This window comes from Gavia stellata, chromosome 14 (assembly GCF_030936135.1).
Source record: "Gavia stellata isolate bGavSte3 chromosome 14, bGavSte3.hap2, whole genome shotgun sequence".
Lineage (NCBI taxonomy): Eukaryota > Metazoa > Chordata > Aves > Gaviiformes > Gaviidae > Gavia > Gavia stellata.
The window spans coordinates 2,187,094-2,206,561 of NC_082607.1; the positions used below are offsets into that span (position 1 = coordinate 2,187,094).

Here is a 19,468-nt window from a genome sequence, read left to right on the forward strand (position 1 = left end):
CCTCAGGCTGTCTGGAAGGCTACGGGCTTTAGCAAAAGTGCAAAATGTGAGTATGTCCAAAAGGGTTTATCAATCCTTCTATTCGTGCTGGGCTTTTCACTGTCTTACCTAACCCCTGTCATGTAATTTAATTAAGTTTGTTTAATTTTTTTTTTTTTTAAATGCATGTGGGACTAGTAAACTTAATTAAAAAGAAACATTGTTAAGCAGTCTGATATAGCTATAATTTGATTTAAAGTACTGGATGATACCAACGTTATAGATGTAAACCGATATGCCTTTTTTTAAAAAAAAAGAAAGATCTAAACGGAATTTAAAATACTTCTTCATTCGCAGAGGGCTTTTTGAGCTGGGGTTAATTGCGAAGGCTTTCTTCCTCCTGTTCTGTTGCTGTAGGGCTTTTTTCAAGTGGGGTAAGAAATATTTCATCCTCAAACAAATTACTGCTGGATCATTTGTGCTTTGTGTTCTGCATACGAGCCAGGTTTCGATACCTCTGTTCATGGAATGCAAAATCCTGACTGCCCAGAAATCAGTGCCAGAGCTCCCATTGATTTCAAAGGGACCAGGACATTGGGGATAATTTAGATTCGCTTCTGGAGTAATCTCCTGGATTTCAGAGGAGAAAGTTTCCACCCAGCACGAGTCAAAGAGGAAGAAGTTGTCATCAGAACCCGGTTATAATGCTATTAGAAACGTGTTACATGCAATGCAATATGATATAAGGCATAGTATTGCGTGATGAGCCGCGGATTCACGTCTTTTTCCGATGCTTTTTGCTACTTAAACCTAAGCAAGTCCACCTCCTCACTGCCAGCAGCCCTCAGACACAGATGCTGGATTCAGTGGATGCTTCAGTCAATTTGTGTACCCCACACCGTAAAAGCTGGATATCCTCTATTGCCCCCATCCAATCCTTCTGAAATCTCCCTGCTGGGGTCGGGCCATGCAGTGGCCAGGGATTCACACTCAAAGAGAGAGAAAATACTTAGGAAGCCTGAAAACTGTCCCCAGCGTCATGGCAGGCACCGCCGGGGTCGGGTACCGGTTTCCTTCGCTGCCTCCAAACCTCCGCCGAAGGACGGAGCTGGCTGCAAGGGCTGATGCCGAACGACACCGACTGTCCCCCCCGCCACCCATCAGCCGTTTGCAAAACTATTTGCTAATTCGATGCGAGAGCGAAAAGGCTTTTTTCCCAGCAGCGAGGTTATTTTGTACGCGTTGCTGGTTTTAACCTTTTCTCCAAATTATTTGCAGAACCTTTCGAGGCAGGACGGGAGGTGGCTGGATGATGGGAACCACGACTTTACCTTGCAGAGCTAAGGGAAACCTCCTCCCTTAATGATACGCAATCGCTGGAACCAGATATTGGCTTTGCCCTCCGAATCTTTCCGGAGCTGGACAAATCTATGGGTGCAAGGGTTGCGCCAGTGCAAGTTTTGCACAAACTGCAACCAGAACCAAGGCAACCAAAGGCAAATCATTGAACAAATGCTAAATAGTGGGACTATCACTAAGTATATTTTGGGGTTTGTTTTCATAAGCTGTGGATGTAACTGTTCTGATGACATGAGGCAGTAGACTCACAGGCAGACTTAATTCAGTGCCACTTATTTTAATTTAAAAAATGAATACATACAAAAATCTTAATTGAAAAGATTGCAGTCATGGTACTTCCCCCTGGATTTTTTTGCCAGTTTCCTTTGCCTTTAATAATAAATAACAACAGCATCGTCCCCTCCTTGCTTTTAAACCTGCAGCAGGGGAGGGGGACCTGGCCAACAGATGCGGAGGAAAAGCCGAGATGCATGAGAAGGGAAACAAACTGCTGAAAGGAAAAAATATCATTTTCCTTCAACCACACTTGATTACAGTGATCTGAGATGCAATTGTAGGCAGAGGCCAAGCCAGAAAGCGTTACAGGTTTTTAATTTAACTTTCTTCCTTTAAACTTAAAACTTTATGTAACTTTATGGCTGAGAACCTGTCCGAGAGCTCCCTGCAGCAGTGTCGGCTCCGGCACGTGCAAAATCCCAGCGTGAGGTTTGCAGGCTTCCCGGTAGCAGAAGGTACTTAATATTATTTGTCGAATGGAGTGCTTGATAAATTAAGGCTATTCTTTTTGTCTTGCAAATTATTCTCAATGTGTTCTTGATTTTTGTGAAAGTAAACAAACTGAGATAGTTTTCAAACTAGGGCTTGTTCGCACGTACGATAACCACCAGAAATTTGCAGGCTGGTTTGTGAGAGCAGCCGCCTTCCCCAGAACAGGCAATAAACCCCGCGGTCCCACAGCCGAGCACAGAGACCGAGTCACAGATCTCATACCCCCTTTTCCATCATTAAACTGTATTTGCCAGCCATGGAGACAAGATTTTTTTTTTTTTTGTATTAATTTTCTACTAATCTTGCTTGCATTTTATTGTTGAAATAAACTACAGGAGGAAAAAATCCCAGTGCTGTCCTTTGAATATTTATTTCCTATGATTTGCTGGAGTACAGATTCACTCATGGCTATATGCTGCATTAGAACAATTAGAGGAGAACACATTTTTTAGTCCTCTTACCTCCAAACTCCAGCTGCCCGGACAGGGTAATACAAACCACATTGAGCTGGGCCAGGCAGTGCCACGGTAGGGGTGGCTGCGCGTCTGCGAGCGGCCTCAAAGCCAGGGCTGGTCTTTCAGGCGAGGAAACGATCTCTCCGAGGCAACTGGGATTCATCACCCACAGCTAATCGAGCCCTGGTGAGCAGGAGGGTTCCCGTCTGCCGGCTTTCTCCGTCGGGCAGAGAGCGCTGTCAGCATCTCCTGAGCCCGTCTCCCGAGGGGATGCTCCTGCTCTGAGCATCGCTCACCCCTGAGATGCTGGGAGGACGGCAGCGGCTCTCGTGCAGCTCCCCACCCTGCGGCTCTGCTCTGCCCAAGCGCTGGACAGTGCCGGCTGAGCGATGCTAACGAAACCTGTCAGGGAAGTACATTAAATAAAAGACTTTTGAGGTCTTCCCTGCCCTCCAACAGCAAAGCAGTGCTGTAACCGAAGCTTTCCCGACTCCTCAGTCATTCACTGAATTTGCTGTTTCTGGGGTAGGTCGGGATGGGGAATCGGAGGATGTGCGGAGCAGAAGCATTTGGTATCATTGGTGCTAAGCTTTAGCATGTTTTTCAGCGAACTGGATTAATTCTGTTATATATGGAAGTGCTTTAAGTTTGTGGAATGTGGGACAATAAAAGCGAGCAGACGCACGAACGTAGGCAGAAATCCAGAAAAATATATAGTCCATCTCCCTACAGCTTATAGAAACCCCCCTGCCCCTACACATGCTATTTGCTACGGGGTGCGCCGGTCCCAGGAGGGAGGGAAAGCGGAGCGAAGAGTGAAGTCAAAGCACATGGGAGCCCGTGGGGTGACCACCGAGGGGCTGCGGCTTTGGGCCGGGGCTGGTGCAGCTCCTGCCATGCTGGAGCGTCTCCTGTGGTCGTCGGCTCTGGGGAACCTCCGTGGGGCTTCGGTGCTCTGACGAAAATAGGAGATGTTTCAAGACCACTCATCATCAGTGGCACAGGGCATGGTTTATGTTCTGGGGTAAGATGCATTTTTCAAAGGGCTGTTTTCAACCTGAACTACTGTTCCTGGCAGTGCAGGAGCCACCCGACCTTCTGCCTTCGGTGGCCCTATTGTAGGAGAAGCAAAACCTGCCCTGTCACTTGGTTTAATGCCGTGCCCAGTCCTAAGCCTTCAAACATGGGATTGCTAATGAATTACTAATTATATTTCAATGTAAAATGTCCTCCAGGTTCCCCACAGTGCACTTCTGCAGATGGAGGGGCTATTTACTCCAGTAACTAATGGGCACAGACAGACTTGAGCAGCTCTGAAAGGTAATATCACCCCCAAACACAACCAGATGTGCAAAAAATACACAACTTTTCGATGGATAAAACTTGCTGCAGAGCCAAAATCAGACTCAGCTGCTAGTTCCAGGTCTTGAGGGTTAGGAAGAGGCAAATTTTTTGTGCGTGAGCTATAATCATAACTCAGCCTTCTGGCCAAGACTGGCAGGGCAGAGTATTACTGAAGGCAGATGCTCCAGCTCCAGGGCCTGATTCAAGGTCCCAGGGCCGTGGTGCCCAGAGGCACAGTGGTTCTGAGGATTTCAGGGCTCTTCTGCCTGCTGACAAGGCTTCTCAGGGATATTATCTCCATACTCCTAATTTTAAATTGAGGATTATTTTAAAATATACGGAAGGAAAGGAGCTGAGGTCAATGTGTTGCACATAACAAGGAAATCTATTTTGTCCCCTCCAAATCTTTCTATTCTGCAGCACGGGCTCCAACCAAGGATGGAATAACTCTTTGCAGATCATAGCAACCCTGGCCGGAATGGAAGATTTTACATATCAGATAGGAAGATCTTTCCTTTAGCACCTACACGCTTGACTTGCTTTGGTCCTGGAAAGAGAATGATAGCTGGTAAGCACCGGTCCGTGTCCACAATGGCTCTGGTGAACCCCAAGAGTGTGCACGGAGTCTCGGAGCTGGGAGAGAGCACGCTGATGGAGAAACACCACGGGGATGGTGCTGGGTGGGGGTGGCAGACCCTGGGGAAGGGGTTGGGGAGCCCAACCATGGGATGGGGCACTGGCAGTCGAGGAGGGGATGCTTCTTGCAAGAGCCCCGTTCCACCCTGAAAGCCAACGGATGCTCTGCCGGAGCCAGCTCCACCCTGAGCCGCGGCTCTCCCACGAGCCTTCCCCCTCGCACCTTGTTTTTACATTACTCGAGGACAGAGCTTGTTTTCCAGAGCAAATCCCCTGCTAATGTTGCTGGGATTTGAATTTATGGCCACGGGAGGTGTTGAGCCACCAGGCCAGATGGTTATTTGCTAATTTTGATGGTTTGGAGTGTTTTTTGGATCTCAACAGAACTGTCCGCATTTGCAAACAAGAGAAAGCCATAGGTTGAACTGTTTCATATATTAAATCACTGCATGGTTTTCTTCTTCCCTTATTGAAAAAGATCGTTTGATTTTTGGCTGTATAATTTACAGTCCGCAGCCTGTGACCCAGTACAGCCAGAAGGAAACTTTGGAGAGGGAGATAACACCGTGGAGACAGATGTTCCTCTTCTCTGAGCTGAAATTCCTCGTGAAGCTGAAGCTCGTTGTCCAGTTCAACTGACGCTCATTTTCTTCTGCTCCAGCAGCACTGGCCACAGATAGACTTCTTTGGCAGACGTTATGTAACAACTACCTGTACATTAACATGCGCGGATTGCATTTACTTATTTTGCACAACTCGGGGCTATTGGGTGGCAAGTCAATCACTTTTATTTATTACTTTCAAATTAAAACCAGAAAATAATATCCATCGTCCCTAAGGGGATTCTTGAAAAAGCAGAGTTTCACCCAGCTTTGCATGGAGAGTTCATGCGGTTTTAATTTCAAATACAAAGAATAGATAACTTGGTTGGGGGTGACATCACCCTCCTTAGAAAATGTCATGTGATTCTTTTTCTTCTTTTTAAAGCTATTATTTTACTTATCTGCCGACAGATATTTGTATTGGCAGATCTTATGAAATATTAAGATCGTATCTTTTCTGTTTTATTTCAAAAGTCACTTCCTAACCAAAATGCAAGCTAACAACTCAAAACCATATCGATGCGTCAAAGATGAGTGAAAACTTCCTTGCAAACCTTTTGATTTACTGTCTTCTCTCCAGTGCATCACCCCTTCCAAGCTTTTATTCCCATCCCTCTATATTTGCATTTACAGCAATAATTAGCCACCATAACCGAGGATAGAATAGGAAAACAAAGCTGAGTTTCTCCGCAGCCGGCTGATCTCTCCCAGGTGTGGTCTCGGTTTAAGGACAGAGTTTGCATTTATCTTTCCAGACAGGGAGGGATGGAAAAGTCTCAAACCTGTCTTGGGGCCGACTTCTCCGGCGAAGTGCTGGTGGTGCAGAGGCGGCAGCGGTGGAAAGACATCAGTCGAAACCAAACAGTTGGAAAAGCACTCTGCACCAGAACTAGCGGGACCAGGGATAAATCATCACATCTTGTTTGGACCCACCTTCTCTAAGGCCAGTGAAGGGGGGAGCAAAGTGTATTGCAGACACCAGGATTTGGTGAGACAGAAGAGCGAGCCTAAATAACCTGCAGTTTCTGCATGAACGATAAACGAACCTGAACGTCCCTGACAGGGCTGATTCTCTAGGCCAACCTCCAGAGCAGGCTCTTGGCCGCACCGCGAAAGGCACCGCCTGAGAGCTGGGGACTCCCCAGCGTCCCCGTCCCAGCCCAGCGCCGCAGACATCGCCAGCCACGGGGCATTGCTTCCTTATGGAGTGAGCCCCGGGGCTGCACAGACACAGCCTCCACAGGGATTTTGGCAGCCGGAAGAGGGGCGGGTGGGTCTGGGATGCTGCTGGGGCAGCGATGGTAAGGGAGAGGCAGCTATTGCAGCCTGTTAAAGGAGGTGCAGTACTGACGCTGGCAGTGGTGACCATTCATTCAGGTGGGCTTTGCAAGCCCGACCCTGTCTGGGACACGTGTTGTGGAGCCTGGTCCTCCCTGGCCCCAAATCTTGGCGATCACGGGAGACTTTGGCCCATTTTTGCTTTCAAAGCAGATGATGTGATCAAGGCCATCAAAGGACCTTCCCCCTATGCACCAACACCGAGGGGATGTCTCAAGGTATCCAGTTACTATTTAAAGTGAAGCAACCCAGAATATAGGCTGTATTTTGTAAAAATAACATCACCTTCCTCTTTAAAAAAGGCTTTTTGCCCTTGGATTCCTGCCTGTGAAAGGGCTCGCTGCTGGTAAGGTCCCAGTTGGGGTTCCCAAGACCCCGGGATGCTCCATGGCCAGACCCTGCCTGGCCCTGGCGCCGAGGCGGGGAGCGCAGGAAACACAGCCCTGGGTCTGCCCGGCTTCGCTCCTGCCCGGGAATATAGAATAACTCAATATCAGCTTTCCCGTAACTATTTTTAATTGTACTTCTCCTGTGTGGTTTCCCTGGCAGCTAAACCGAGAGCTCTGTTTTTTCCCTCCCTATCCTCCACCGGTGAGAAGAGCAGGGGTGGCCCTGGGGACGGGGGGTCCCGCAGCTCGCAGGGCTCACGTGGGGTCACCCTCTCTCCCCCTGGAGCTCTTCCCCACAGTAAAGCCGGACGGGATACATTTTAGTGCCATTCTAAAGGTTTTCTGCGTCGTCCATGTGGTTAATTTTGCTCTCTCTAAATCCCCTATTATTACACATTCTTTAAGTATTTTCTTTAAGTATTATGAGAAAAGTTCAACACGGCAGGAATTTTTCCCTTTACTTAGAGGGGGAAGGGGCTGGGTCTTGCTCTTATTTCTCGGTTCTGGAGAAATGGTGATGAAGGAAAGGTGGTGGGAAAGCTGCTCGGTGGGATGGTTGGGCTGGCAGGGGCTTCTCAGGTGGAGGTGGTTGGAGAAGGGATGGAGCATCTTCTCCTCGCTCTCACTCTTCACACACAACCACCAGCCAAAAGCCAGGAGCCGGGCTAGGAAAGGTGACCTTAAAAACATTCCTCACAGCCCAGGGCCAAGAAATCTTGCTTTTCCAGAAAATATACTGAGGTTGCAGTGAGATATCTAACAGAAGCCCCTGTTACGCAGCCCCAGACATGTTGGTGATCCCGGGAAATCTCTCAATGGGGCATGCAGCGGCAGCCGGAGCTGCTGGGTAAGAGTCCTTGTGGTGACGTGTCACGTCTTGGAACTGGAGATGCGCACAGTGGTCTCATCCTTACCCCACCGGCCAGCGGGCATTACTGACCCTTCCTCGACTTCCCTGGTTGGGGTGGGGAACACCACCAACCCTTCTCTCATCATGAAGTGAGCCGAGTCCCCTAATTTGATTTAACTCTCCCCAAATGCTATATACATTGTTTTTACTTCTCTGAATCATTTCCTTAAAGTTTAATCCTATTCCCTCTGCAGCCTTTTTTGGGGCTTATGTATAAAATAACATAACGGAGATTTATTTTAGTATATCTTTAACTAATGCAGCGCACGTGGCGGTGAAGAGCCTTTTTAGGAGGTCAACGGACTGTAAGACTTCAGCACTGGCTGTCCACCACTATAACCTGGCCATTTCTCCCCCAGACCTGTTATATTTTGCCATAAAATCAATTCAGGATGTTCCTGAGGACAAGAACGGGCTGAACCTTTCCATCGCCTCCTGCTTTGGACATTGCAGGGTTGGCCTGGAGGTGCCGCAGCCCCGGGGGGGCCGGAGAGCGCACGCTATCGCACTGCGCTTGGGTACAAGAGCAGAGGTTTTTTAAAGTTCATTATGGGCAAAATAAGACGAGAATGAAATTGAAGCTTTGCTGTGGGACTGGACATTTGAGAATGCAAGGGAAAACAATCTCCGAAGCGCTGTTATGAGCTACTACGGGTGTTTTGTGCCAAGATTTACTTAGTCTTCAGGAGTTTCTGTTTAAAAGATTGGTTTTTAGGGAAAAGAAATATTTGTTAATCTGTTAATAAGTAATTAGTTAATGACTCATATGAAGTGGTAGTTACATTTACAAAAATTAAAGTTGATTATTGCAAATTCCTGTTCCCGTAGAAGCCAAACCAGCCTTAGTACAGCCCCGAGAAGGGTCAGTCAGCTGACGGCCACATCCACTCCAGTTGCAGCCTGTGCGTTAGCCAGAGCATTTAGAAACTGGTTTATTACAGCTTTAACATACTCCCGTAACAATCCTGCCATCCCTTTCCTGTGTGGGGAGCGGCAGCCCTTCGCGGCACACTGTATCATCCATGAGTTTATTTTGTTTTTTCTTCCAAGAAAATGGTATTAGTTGCACATTGGAATATTAGATATTAGCTTGCATTTCTTCAGCGTCAGTTTTATCCCTGTTAGACTTGAGGCAGCACATACGTTTATATTTACAACACGACAAGCAAATAGGCTGGGATCTGGAAAAAATAGATTATTTATTTACGAGTAACGGTAAGGTTGGGAAGCTGAAAAAAAACGCAAACCGGGCTGTGAGTCCTGGAATAAAAAATTAGTAGCATGTGCAAGCATGGTTAAACGAACCCTAAAATACGTTTTTTACAGGAGAGGGAAGATCTTGAAAGGGCAGATGTGGTCGGTGCCGCCAGGGCCGGGGAGGGGAGCGCAGCCGGGGGCGAGGGCGAGACCCGGGGTTCGCTGCTCTGCTGGCTCCGGCTGCGGCTCTGCGAGAGGAGTTACACCACCGCGAAGGCTGCGAGGGTGCAGCCCTCGTTCCAGGCACCCACTGGGAGAGGGGGTGCACCCACACCCGTTCGTAGCTTTGGCTACGCGGCGGCTAATTAAGCACTGGCGAAGCAATCGCTGAGGCTGCGTTACGGGAGTCAGGGCTCGTCTAATGGTACGGGACGCGGCAGTGCCGCATCCTTCTGATTGGAACTGCAAGTTTGGAAAGCATTTTTTTTCCCAAATGCTTAAAAAAAAGATTTTCTTGCTAACAATTGTTGAAGAGGAGAACAAACAGTCCTTCGAGTTCATCCGTTAGAACTGAAAATGTCCTAGCACCAAATTTATAACTGCAGCTTTGTATAAACCTATCGCATATCAGGTGGCGATAGAAAAGATAAAAGTATTAGATGCATAATTGAGTGCAGGTGCTATTTAAATATTACCCCTAAGCTACAAGTCAGGTTCGGTTTGCTTTGGGGTTTTTTTTTTGTTTTGTTTTGGTAAAAGCAAAGTAAATCTTGGCAAAACGGAGCGCAGCTCCAACGCAATTAAATCTCCTACAGTCTGCCCCTAAAGTGGCCGGAAAAGTCTGTGTTTGGAATTTACCTGTGTGCTTTAACAGATTAATGGACAGTATTAGAAGATCATTTTCAAGTTAAGCAAACAGTTCTGGCATATTGTATAACACTTGCTTTAAAATTAAGTTAGTTTTTCTGAACTTTATGCCAAATGATTCTTTGCTCGATTTTCTGATGACGGTAATACGTGACATACCGTCACATAATTCGGTAAAGACAATAAGATTACAAAGCCCAAGAAGGGTCTGAGTCAGTCTCTGACAGATTAAAGCTCTCCAAGTCCCCTGAAAACCCTTCTCTGACATATTAATTTGACCTAAACCCTCAAAATGTTCCTGATTATATCATCTCGATCGGGCTTTATTTTTGTTTTATTTTTCATTGTAGGAAATTAAAAAGGGTTGGTTGATCCCCGGCCAAGTTCTTGAAATGTGTTGCAATGCTAAGGAAATAAAAGATTACTTGAAATACTTTTTAATAATATGTCATGTCAGCAGAGATAAAGGTTCACACTTAATGCCCTCAGCTGGCTTCTATCAGCGCTGGGGAGCGCAGCGTCAGTCCCGTCCGGGCCCCGGGAAGGACCCGCCGTTCACCTTGCTTTTAAATCATGAGCTTATGCTGTTATAATTATGAACATGTTTACGAAATTTCATGTCTTTTTGTAAGAGGAAACAAAGATCGGCAGAGGTGGTGGAGCTGATCCTGCCTGGGGGCGAGGGCAGCGCAGGATACCCGCCCGAAGCCTCTTCCCCTGCCTCCTTCTCTAGCCATGTCTCGCCCCAAGGGACGGGGATGGCCGTGGGATGACATCCCAGAAGAGGTGTCAGGCAGCAGCACCTGGATGTGCCTTGTACGAGGGAAAAGCCCATCAGCGGGGTTCGGGGCTTCGCCGGGCTGCCGCTGCCGGACATCGGTGGAAGGGGGGAGTAACACGGCGACGAAACCGCCGGGTAGTTCAGTTTACGACACGGCGTAGCTGGTCCCCAGATTTTGAGGCAAGATGAAGTATCGTTACTCTCATTGAAAGTTAAATCCAGAGTTAATCGGCGTCAGCCTCTCTGAAGGCCACGCTAGGAGATGCCTGCGCTCCTTCCAGGGTCGGGGCCAGCTCCTTGCCCGTGTAACCCCAGTGCGCACAGCTCTACAAGAGCCTGGGGGAGCAAATGCAAGAAACATCCTTCCATATACTTGTTTTACACCCCATGTGCATCTGTCCCAACTGCCGTTATCAACGGCGTTGCTAGTTTTCCACCACGAGGTCAAGAGGAGCTCAGCTGGATCTTTCAGAGCCCCACTTGCAGAGAGGGACGCTAACTTGCTGCTCCCAAATCAGGCTGCAGGCATGGGCCGAACCGGAGCTGGCACCGGGACCCTGCACACGGAGAAAAGTCGGCAGCCGGAAAAGCGGGCAGCTTTCAACCAGGTGCCCCAGGCTGGATGTTGAGCTCCGGCCTTCAGCACCTGTATCCACACCCGTTCACTGCCTCCAAGCCCTTTTCCCTCCCGTCCTGGTGAGATACGCCGGGAGTTTCGTGTAGAAATGTGTGTTAAAAAGTATTAATGCATATAAATGAGTCTCAACATGCAAACCCCACCATAGGCTGAGTAATGAGCATCCTTGGAATGGGGATTTGTGGATAAGGATGTGAGTCTGGGGCATTTAAAAGCGACGTTTGTCAGGAGTTCTGCCAGGCAGCGTTGTCCGATGTTTGGTTTTGGTCATCTCCGCAAAGACAATGCGGTTTTCGCTCTGCTGCCAGACCAAGGCTTGGAAGAAATGCATGCACCGGGGCGCAGACCCTCACGACTACGGCGAGAAATCCCGGGAAGTGAAACATTTGAGTAAACTGCTGCTCCCCTGAGACTCCGGGAGCACTCAGAAGTGGGGCACGGAGCGCTGCACCCTGTCCCCTGCCTGCCCCGAAGCCGCAGCGCCCGCACCCCCCCCCCAACCTGCTTTCTCAGCTGGCCTGTGAATTTTATCCCTTTCCACGTTTTTTTTCCGTTAAGGCTCATCTATCCCGGCTGACCTCCCTGGCGCAGGGAGCGGCAGCGGGGCGAAGGGTGCGCTGGGGATGGGTGGGGGCGGCGGACACCCACCCCACTCAGCGTGAATACCACCTTTGCCCCCCCCCCCCAAAAAAAAAGACCGAGCCCCGGGTCCCCTTTGGTGCCGGCTCTGGGGAGGGCGCCCGGATGGAAAATAAATCAGGGCGCTGCATTCGGGCCTTTGCCGGGCGGGGAGGTCCCCGGTGGGGTCCTGAAAATCGCCACGTGAATCCAGCGCGCCCCTTTCCCTGTGCACCTGCAGGTCCCGGCCGGAGCCCCCCCCCGGCCCCGGCCGCGCTGGGGCTCCCAGGAACCGCCCGAGTGGAAAACTGGGATTTCTGCCCCTAATTCAGCACAGCTGCCGCCGCGGGGCCGCACTTTGAAGCGGAGCCGTGGAATCAGCCCGGGGGTGATGGAGAGTGGGGTAGGGTGGGGGGTGCTGCCTTTAAAAGCAAAAACACCAAAAAAAACCCATAAAAAAACCCAAACAAAAGAGGAAAAAACCCAAGGCGGAAGCAGGGGACAAGCCGGGATGCCCCCCCGGGGGTGGCACCACCGCCTGTCCCGCTGTCGGGGCAGCTCTGCCTGGGCAGAGCCCGGGCCCGGAGCCCAGCGTGCTCGGCCACGGCTCTCCGGCTCCTTTAGCCCCTTGGGCTTTTTTTTCCCTTTTTCCTATTTTTTTTTTTTTTTACTTTTTGTGCTGGTTCTGGTTAAACGTTATTTGCACTTTTGTTGGAAAAGTGGCCCCTAGTGTGCAATTATGTCAAATTTCTTTGAGTTTTACAATTTAATGGAGAACAGTAACTCTTTTATTGATCCTAGACGGGGCCGGCTCCTCTTCCCCCGCTCTTCCCCTCCGCCGCCCGCTCTCCCCTCCCTCCCCCTCGCCCCCCCCTCCCGTTACTCCTATGAAATGTCACTCAATGTTTCTTATGCTCCCACCAGTTTCCAAAACAAACAGTGGAGGCTGCAGCCGTCTATTGACTCAGTTGGATGCAAGAGGATCTCGCCGTGGCCGCTGCCCCCCGACGGGAGCCGTGCGGCGGCCGGGCGAGGGTCGCTGGGTACCGGCCGGGATGGAGCCACCGCCGCTGGGCCCCCCGCCGCCCGCCTGAGCCCCGCTGCCGCCCGGGGGGACCCCCGGCCCGGGGGGGATGGCGCTCAGCTCCCGGGCTCACGCCTTCTCGGTGGAAGCGCTGGTGGGACGCTCGGCCAAGAGGAAGGTGCCGGATGGCCGCGACGAGGAGAGCGGGGCTGGCTGCCGGCAGAGCCGCAGAGCCCCGGAGCCGGGTGGGTAGCGGTGGGGCTGCCTGGAGGGGACCCCCGGGGCGGTGGCGGGGCGAGGGCCGCCCCCCGTGCCCCCGGCAGCCCCCCGAGCTGCCCCTTCCCCTTTCTCTTCCCCCAGAAAAGCGGCCCAAGGCGGGCGCCGAGAGCCGGGAGGCGGGGGCCGGGGTGCAGGTGGAGCTGCAGGGCTCCGAGCTCTGGAGGAGGTTCCACGAGATCGGCACCGAGATGATCATCACCAAGGCCGGCAGGTACCGGCCGCGGGCGAGCCCTTGCCCCTCGCGGGGTTTTTTCCCTTTGTCTCGTTTTCGGTGCGGTTTTTCTTTTTTTTTTTTCCTTTCCTGGCTTCGGGGCATTTTTCTTTCTTTGCGGTTTTTTCGCTCTTTGACTTGAGCTCAAGAAAAATGTTTTTTCCCCGATGCCTGTTTAGTTCCCTCAAGCCATTTTCGCCGTTTAGGCGGCCGCTCTGGCTCAGGCCCTTCCCCTCTGCCCGCAGGAGGATGTTCCCGTCGGTCAGGGTGAAGGTGAAGGGACTGGAGCCGCTGATGCAGTACTACATCGCCATCGACGTCGTCCCGGTGGACTCCAAAAGATACAGGTACGGGGCGGCCACCCCCCCACGCGCCCCCACACCCACGCGGGATCCCTCCGACCAGGGGGAGCGTTCCCAGCTTGCGGTCTGCTCGGCCCCCGCCGCCTTCAGTGCCCCTCTGAGATACAGGGGTTGCAGAGGCCTGCGGGGAGGGGGGACTGCCGGGCTCGCACGCATGTATAGAGTCCATAGGTGTGCGTGGGCACGCGCGGGCGGGGAAGGGCTCCCCACTGCCTGACCGCGGCCCGGCCCGGGCCAGGTACGTCTATCACAGCTCGCAGTGGATGGTGGCGGGGAACACGGACCACTCCTGCATCACCCCGCGGCTCTACATCCACCCCGACTCCCCCTGCTCGGGGGAGACCTGGATGAGGCAAATCATCAGCTTCGACCGGGTGAAGCTCACCAACAACGAGATGGACGACAAGGGGCACGTAGGTGTGGGGTGGCCCCGTTGGGGGGGGGCGGGGGGAGAGCATCACCCCGGGGGGGCAGCGCCGAAAAGGCGGTGGGCCCGTCCCTTTGCCCCAGGGCTGAGGGCTGGGTCCTACCCGTGTCTTGCATCGGGTTTGCTTCCTGCCCTTCTCCCTCCCGGGGGGCTCAGCCTGCCTCTCCCCCCGCACAGATCATCCTGCAGTCCATGCACAAGTACAAGCCCCGCGTCCACGTTATTGCCCAGGACTCTCGCTTCGACCTGGCCCAGATCCAGTCGCTGCCGGCCGAGGGGGTGCAGACCTTCTCCTTCCAGGAGACCGAATTCACCACCGTGACGGCCTACCAGAACCAGCAGGTACCGGGGACCGGCTGGGGGGGATGGAGGGCCCCGACAGCACCGGGGACGGGGTGGGCTGGAGAGCCCCAAAGGCACCGGGGACCGACCGGGGGGATGGAGAGCCCCGACAGCACCGGCGGCCGGTCCCGGCCAACCCCGTGCCCCCAACAGCCCCTCTCGCCCTCCCCCCCACCCCCCCACTCCAGATCACGAAGCTGAAGATCGACAGGAATCCCTTCGCCAAAGGTTTTCGGGATCCTGGGAGGAACAGGTAAGGGCCGGGGCCGCCCCGCCGCCCGCCCCGTCGCGCCCCCGGCCCCGCCGCGGTGCTCAGCCCGGTCTCACCCCGCAGGGGGGTCCTGGACGGGCTCCTGGAGACCTACCCGTGGCGGCCGCCCCTCGCCCTGGACTTCAAGGCTTTCGGCGCAGACAGCCAGGGTAAGTCCCGCTTGCTGCCTTCTCCCTCCGCCGCCCCTCCCCGCGGCCTCGGGGCTGCACCGCAGCCGCACAACCGGAGGTCTCTGCGGGGGCGCGTCGGGGGGGTCTTAAACCATTAAGGCAATGAGGTGGGTCCAGAAAACGAACCGGCGGCCAAAGTAACCTTTTGGGAAGCCAATTCCACCTGTTTTCGACCCAAACTCCGTTAAAATGGATTTGAGGAGCGGAGCGCTTGCCCCGGGAAAGGAAGGGTAACGGGGAGGGTAACGGCACGTCTGCCTCCATCAGCTGGCAGAAATCAGATTTAGATGCGCAGGAAAAAAAATGAGTACATGGGAGGCTAATTTAGAGTCGGGTTGTTACGGCTTTGATCTTGTAACCCTAATTGTTTCCAACCCGTTTGAGAATATTCGCTAAAAACGGGATAATAATGACCGCCGGTGGCTTTCGCAGCCTGCTGCTTCTGCCCCAACAAATGCATGATTCCACAGAAAACATAATGATCTCTTCTTTAGGATGTAGCAGTCCCACAGTCCATTATCTCCGCAGAAATGCAGGGAAAAGGGAGAAGTTTTTCAGAGAAAACAATCTCCCTCCGCCCGACAAACGCACATCGGTCTCTTGCAGTCCTTTCCCAGAAAAACAGCTCTTGGAAATAGTAGTTGAAAACTGATTACTCACAGTGCCGAAGGAAAAACTAACCGAGCCTTTGCACGCTGGAGCAGTCTGGTTTGGGTTTAAAGTTGCCAGTTTAAGTCTCATTTATGTTAGGAATTCTCCAAAGACATTTGTATTGGGGGACACCAAATCATTCCCGTCTCTGCAGGGAGACGCTGCAAAAATCACAGCAAAAATCCATGCTGTACAGGCGTAGAAATGCGGAGACATAAAAAAATCTACTCGGGAGAAATTAAGAGGTTTACCGGCTTGCAAAGAGAACTAGAATTTTTTTTATTATTATTATTCAGAAAAGACCTTATGCAAAAAGTCCCTTTTGAACCCGTTTCGCAGGCTGCGATGCGGTACCGAGGAGCTGATGTGGGGAATGAGAGAACAGCAACCGCCTTGATTCTTGTACAGATGATAAAATATTAGGGCTTCCTGGGATTTTTTTTGCTAGTCTTCATGTAATCGGTATTTTCCTTCAGAGTTAGTTTCCTGGACTGGATATCACAAAATCTCCAATTCCACTAATAATAAAACTGTATTTCTGAAGAAAAGCTGAAAAATAGAAATCCCGGAGCCCCCAAACCAGAAGGTAAATTCAAAGAAAGCATGAACAATATTCTGAAGAAAGAATTAGCCAGAAACCTGGGATTTTTAAGCCTAATAATAGAAATGGCAGAAAGAATCTGCTCTTTGAGCCGATCCCCGCTGTGATCCCCCTTCCCAAACTCGTATTGGAAGTCGTGTGCCGTTATTGCTTAGGATACCTTGAAGCAAATGCTAAATTTGCTCTGCTATGGCCAACTGCACGGGGATTCAGTGGCTGCCTCGCGCTCACAAACCACATCATTTTACATGACCAAAAGTCCTTGAGTCCTGGGAGGGCATCGGGACGTGCACGTCGGGAGAGGACCGGATCCCTGCCCTGCATCCGCTCCCGCTGATGTCAGTCCTGAAACAGCCGCTGACATCAGAGCAGAAGGGGGAGACGTTCAAGCGGTAAAATATTCCCGGATTATTGCGACTAGGTGCTGCCTCCGCCTTACCCAACTTGTGAGATGCTCTGCTTGCTGGGAGTTTGCAAAATTAATTTGCGCCGTGTCCAAAATCTTTGTGGGTTTTTAAGGTTTGATACACTAGCAGATATAGCTTGGTTGTACGGTTGATTCTGTGCTGCTGATTGTATGTAAAGTCCGTCCAGATCACATCGAGGCAGTATATCAATTGGAATTAAATGTAAATGGAGAAAAATACAGAGCAAAAATGGATGCACATTCCCTTCCTTCCTTTCCTAGTGACTTTGGTAAGAAATGAAAATAAGGGGGGGGGGCAGGGGTGGGAACCTTTAGGAAATGTGGCAATGAATGTGCAGCAGAGACATACGGCTCTTAAATGGCATTAGAGGAAACCAGCATCTGTTTAGCACCAGGGTCGGCCGCTGCAGAGCACCAGCCCCACGCCACAGTGGCCGTTGCCTCTTAGTTTTTGCTCTTCGTGCTGCTGCGGAGGAGCAGCAAGCCGGTTCTGAAGAGTGATGTTATACCCCAGCAGCCTCGGCAGCGCTCATGCGCGTGAAGCGAGCCTGTGTCGCTGTTCTACCGAGTTATGAAAATGTTCATTGATTTGTTTCAGAAAGGAGAATGTTAAAATGACACGTGCATTTAAAGTTTCTGGAGACACCTCTAGTATTCAAGGGTACGTTTCAAATTGCATGGGAAGCCAAGTAAAATTAGTCAATTCCTGTGAGCAGGAAGGTACAAAAAAATTCTCCATCAGGCTGAATACATTTTTTTGTTCTTGTATACAAGGGGGAAAACCGCCTGTAATTTGCAGAAAAAATAGGGAACGTAAAATAGTAATGGTGTCTGCATAACAGGAGAAGGGTATCGGTCGTATAGCGAAGCACAGACCCGGCAGGCACCTGTATGTGTGGAGCTGAACCTCATAGTTGTCCCGGTCAAATGAATGGGATTAGACACGCGTGAATATTGTTCTTCGACAAGTGCCGAGGAACAACAACAAATAATTTATGGACTGATCTTCGTGTTTTCCAGGAGCTGGTTTTTGGAGCGGGTTTGTGCTTGTACGGCCACTGGCCGCAGGGAGATGTGGAGTGGGAGCACGAGTCCTCCCAGGGCTCCTTGGCTGCGAACATCAGCTAGCCCAGCCTGGACGGCTTCTGTTTTCGTTTTCAGGTGGGAGCTCCAGTTCTTCGCCGGTGACCTCCAGCGGCGGGACGCCCTCTCCTCTCAACCCCCTGCTCTCTCCGTCATGCTCACCTCCTACGTTTCACTTGTCAGCGAGCAACATCGGCGTGTCGTGCCCTGAGACCTACCTACACAACCTCAACGTGCCCCTCTACTACAAGATTTGTCCTACGAGCTTCTTAAGACAACAGTCTCTCATCTTTCCAAGCCACGAAAAACTGGGAGGCACCAACCCGCATCTTCTACCCCACTTCATGGTGGATATGCCAAAACTATCTTCCCTCGGCATAACCAATCTGAAAAACGCTAAGGCTGAAGACTTAAACGGGCAATGTCTACAAGTACCCAATTCTGCTAGTCAAATGCTGTATGGATTACATGCATCTGGAAACATTTTCCCATCAAGTCCCATTGCTCGGGAAGCACTTAATTGTTCTTTACATCCTCCATATGGCTTGTACGGTTATAACTTCTCCGTGCCATCCAGACTGATGAATGCAGCAAGCCATTTCAAAGTGAGTGACAGCATTCCAGCTTCTTTGAGAGATGGCAGATGTAATCACTCTAACTGGCACCCCACAATTAACCATTGCCTTTAGTGGAATTATATAGTATTTCTAAGCATTGCTATGTAAAGCAAGCCCTTCCTTCCTTCATACCCAAGGGCTTGTTAGTTATTGACGATGAAATACTGCATGGTACAAGGAGCGGTATGCCTAGGCATTTCACTTTTTTTGTGGGCAAACGTGTCGTGTTGTTGGGAGGGCGGAGGATCTGGGAGCACGGCAGGTCTGAGATGATCCACAGCAATGCGATACCTTCTGGCGATATTTATGTCATGGTTGTAGGTTAAGAGCAAACTGTACAGTCACCTTTTTTAATATTTGCACTCTGAAGTGGGAACGTAGACATATACATCCCTACAAATATTTCTTCCTGAAACTCTCTATCTAGCTTGCCTTTAGTTAGCTCAAAGCCCTACTGAGCTTCTGCTCACCCTACTCGAGTTTTTCCACTAATTTCAAAGGGGCTATTCGAGACCTTGAGTCAGCAAAGGAGCCATATTTGGCCAAGTGCTCGCGCATGTTCTCAAGTTCTCTTGGCTTTAATGGGTCCTAATTAATGACACAAAACTGCCCTGTTGCTCCAGGACTCAGATGACTCAGTTATCAGAGTGGGGACCTAAATTCAAGTATCTGCTGCCGAGGTAAAGAAAGACGGGGTAAAAGACAGATGTGTTCCTACCTTGTGGGGATGAGAGAGTGGAGCCTGATGCAGGGGTGCCCCAAGAGCCCTCCTCTCCATGCTCCTGCTTCTGGAGATCTCCAGGAGGTGGTAGTGCAGAGCAGCACCAGCATTGACAGCGTGATGGGAAGGAACAGGGGACGGGGGATCGCACATCTCCCCCACGGTGAGACGGATCCACACTGGGGGACCTGGAGGATACATCTTGGGGAGCTGTGTGGGATGAAACACCTCCAGGAGCCATGCAGGACACTCCTCCCACCCAGCACTTTCAGCCCAGGGGGACATGGAAGATCCAGCCAGGATCGCATCCACCAGCCTGTGCCTGAGGGAAGGGGCAGGGAGGCTCCTGGCTCCGTCCCGTGGAGAACACAGATCCTTTCCGGAGAGTTACAACTCTACGGG

At 51.1% G+C, this 19,468-nt stretch overlaps 1 protein-coding gene across 1 annotated transcript; it reads left to right on the forward strand.

Moving 5' to 3' along the window:
- The first annotated feature begins 13,013 nt into the window (after positions 1 to 13,013).
- On the forward strand, positions 13,014 to 18,417 carry TBX22 (T-box transcription factor 22). The gene is made up of 8 exons (XM_059824547.1): positions 13,014 to 13,149; positions 13,265 to 13,394; positions 13,640 to 13,741; positions 13,995 to 14,169; positions 14,361 to 14,525; positions 14,714 to 14,778; positions 14,860 to 14,945; positions 17,807 to 18,417. Exons 1-8 carry the CDS (start codon positions 13,014 to 13,016, stop codon positions 18,415 to 18,417), a joined length of 1,470 nt encoding a protein of 489 aa, XP_059680530.1.
- Positions 18,418 to 19,468: the final 1,051 nt, after the last annotated feature.